Below are 832 nucleotides of genomic sequence, written 5' to 3' on the forward strand. Positions count from 1 at the left end.
AATTATGACAAGGCTTTATTAAAAGATGAGAATAATTATTACCTTTACAAGGATAGTTGGATAGAACACCTTAATAGGCATGGATATTCAGTCTATGGTATAGATCTGCAGGGTCATGGACGATCTGATGGATATGGGAATTTAAAGGCTAATGTAAAAGAGTATGACGATATGGTGTATGACGTGATACAGTGTGTTCATGAAATTCATGACAAACAGAGTTCATATGCTGATAAATGTGAAGATTTATCATCATCTAATGACGAAACTTGTGAAGAGGTCCCCTCAACTAGTAACACAAACCGTGGTACATTGTTATGTGTCAAAGGAACAGAAGAAGAATCAGAACCTCCTGCCAAAAGAGAAGACGAATTGTCAGACAGCAGAAAGAATGATAAGTCGTCAGGCAACGGGGGGAATGATAAATCATCAAGCAACAGCAAAAATGATAAATCGTCAGGCAGGGGAGAAGAAGACAAATCGTCAAAAAGCAATAGCAGTGATAAATCGTCAATCTCCCCAGAAAGTTATAAATCATCAGGCAGAAAAGGAAGGGATAAGTGGTATAGTAGTGCAAAGGACGATGAATCCGGTAGTAGAAAAATTAGTGATGCTTCTGATAGAAAACGGAGAGATGCATCTAGTGGGCAAATAGGTGATAAATCGATTAATAAAACAAGCGCTACTAACTTACTACCCATTGCCGATACGGGGACTGACGTCCTTTTAGATGAAGTAAGAAAAAAAAAAGCCCTTCCCATTTATATTATTGGACAATCGATGGGAGGAAATGTTGCTTTAAGGACTTTACAATTACTGGGAAAATCGAATG

The 832-nt window shown here is 37.9% G+C and overlaps 1 protein-coding gene across 1 annotated transcript in view; it reads left to right on the forward strand.

Annotated features, from left to right (window-relative positions):
* C922_05843 (hypothetical protein) overlaps window positions 1-735 on the forward strand; it is a gene marked incomplete at both ends in the record, with an annotated part of 755 nt that extends 20 nt beyond the window's left edge. The window contains one exon of the mRNA XM_008821414.1: window positions 1-735. Within this exon, the coding sequence (XP_008819636.1) occupies window positions 1-735 (735 nt within the window).
* Between the last annotated feature and the right edge of the window lie 97 nt (window positions 736-832).

Source organism: Plasmodium inui, assembly GCF_000524495.1.
Source record: "Plasmodium inui San Antonio 1 unplaced genomic scaffold supercont1.232, whole genome shotgun sequence".
NCBI lineage: Eukaryota > Apicomplexa > Aconoidasida > Haemosporida > Plasmodiidae > Plasmodium > Plasmodium inui.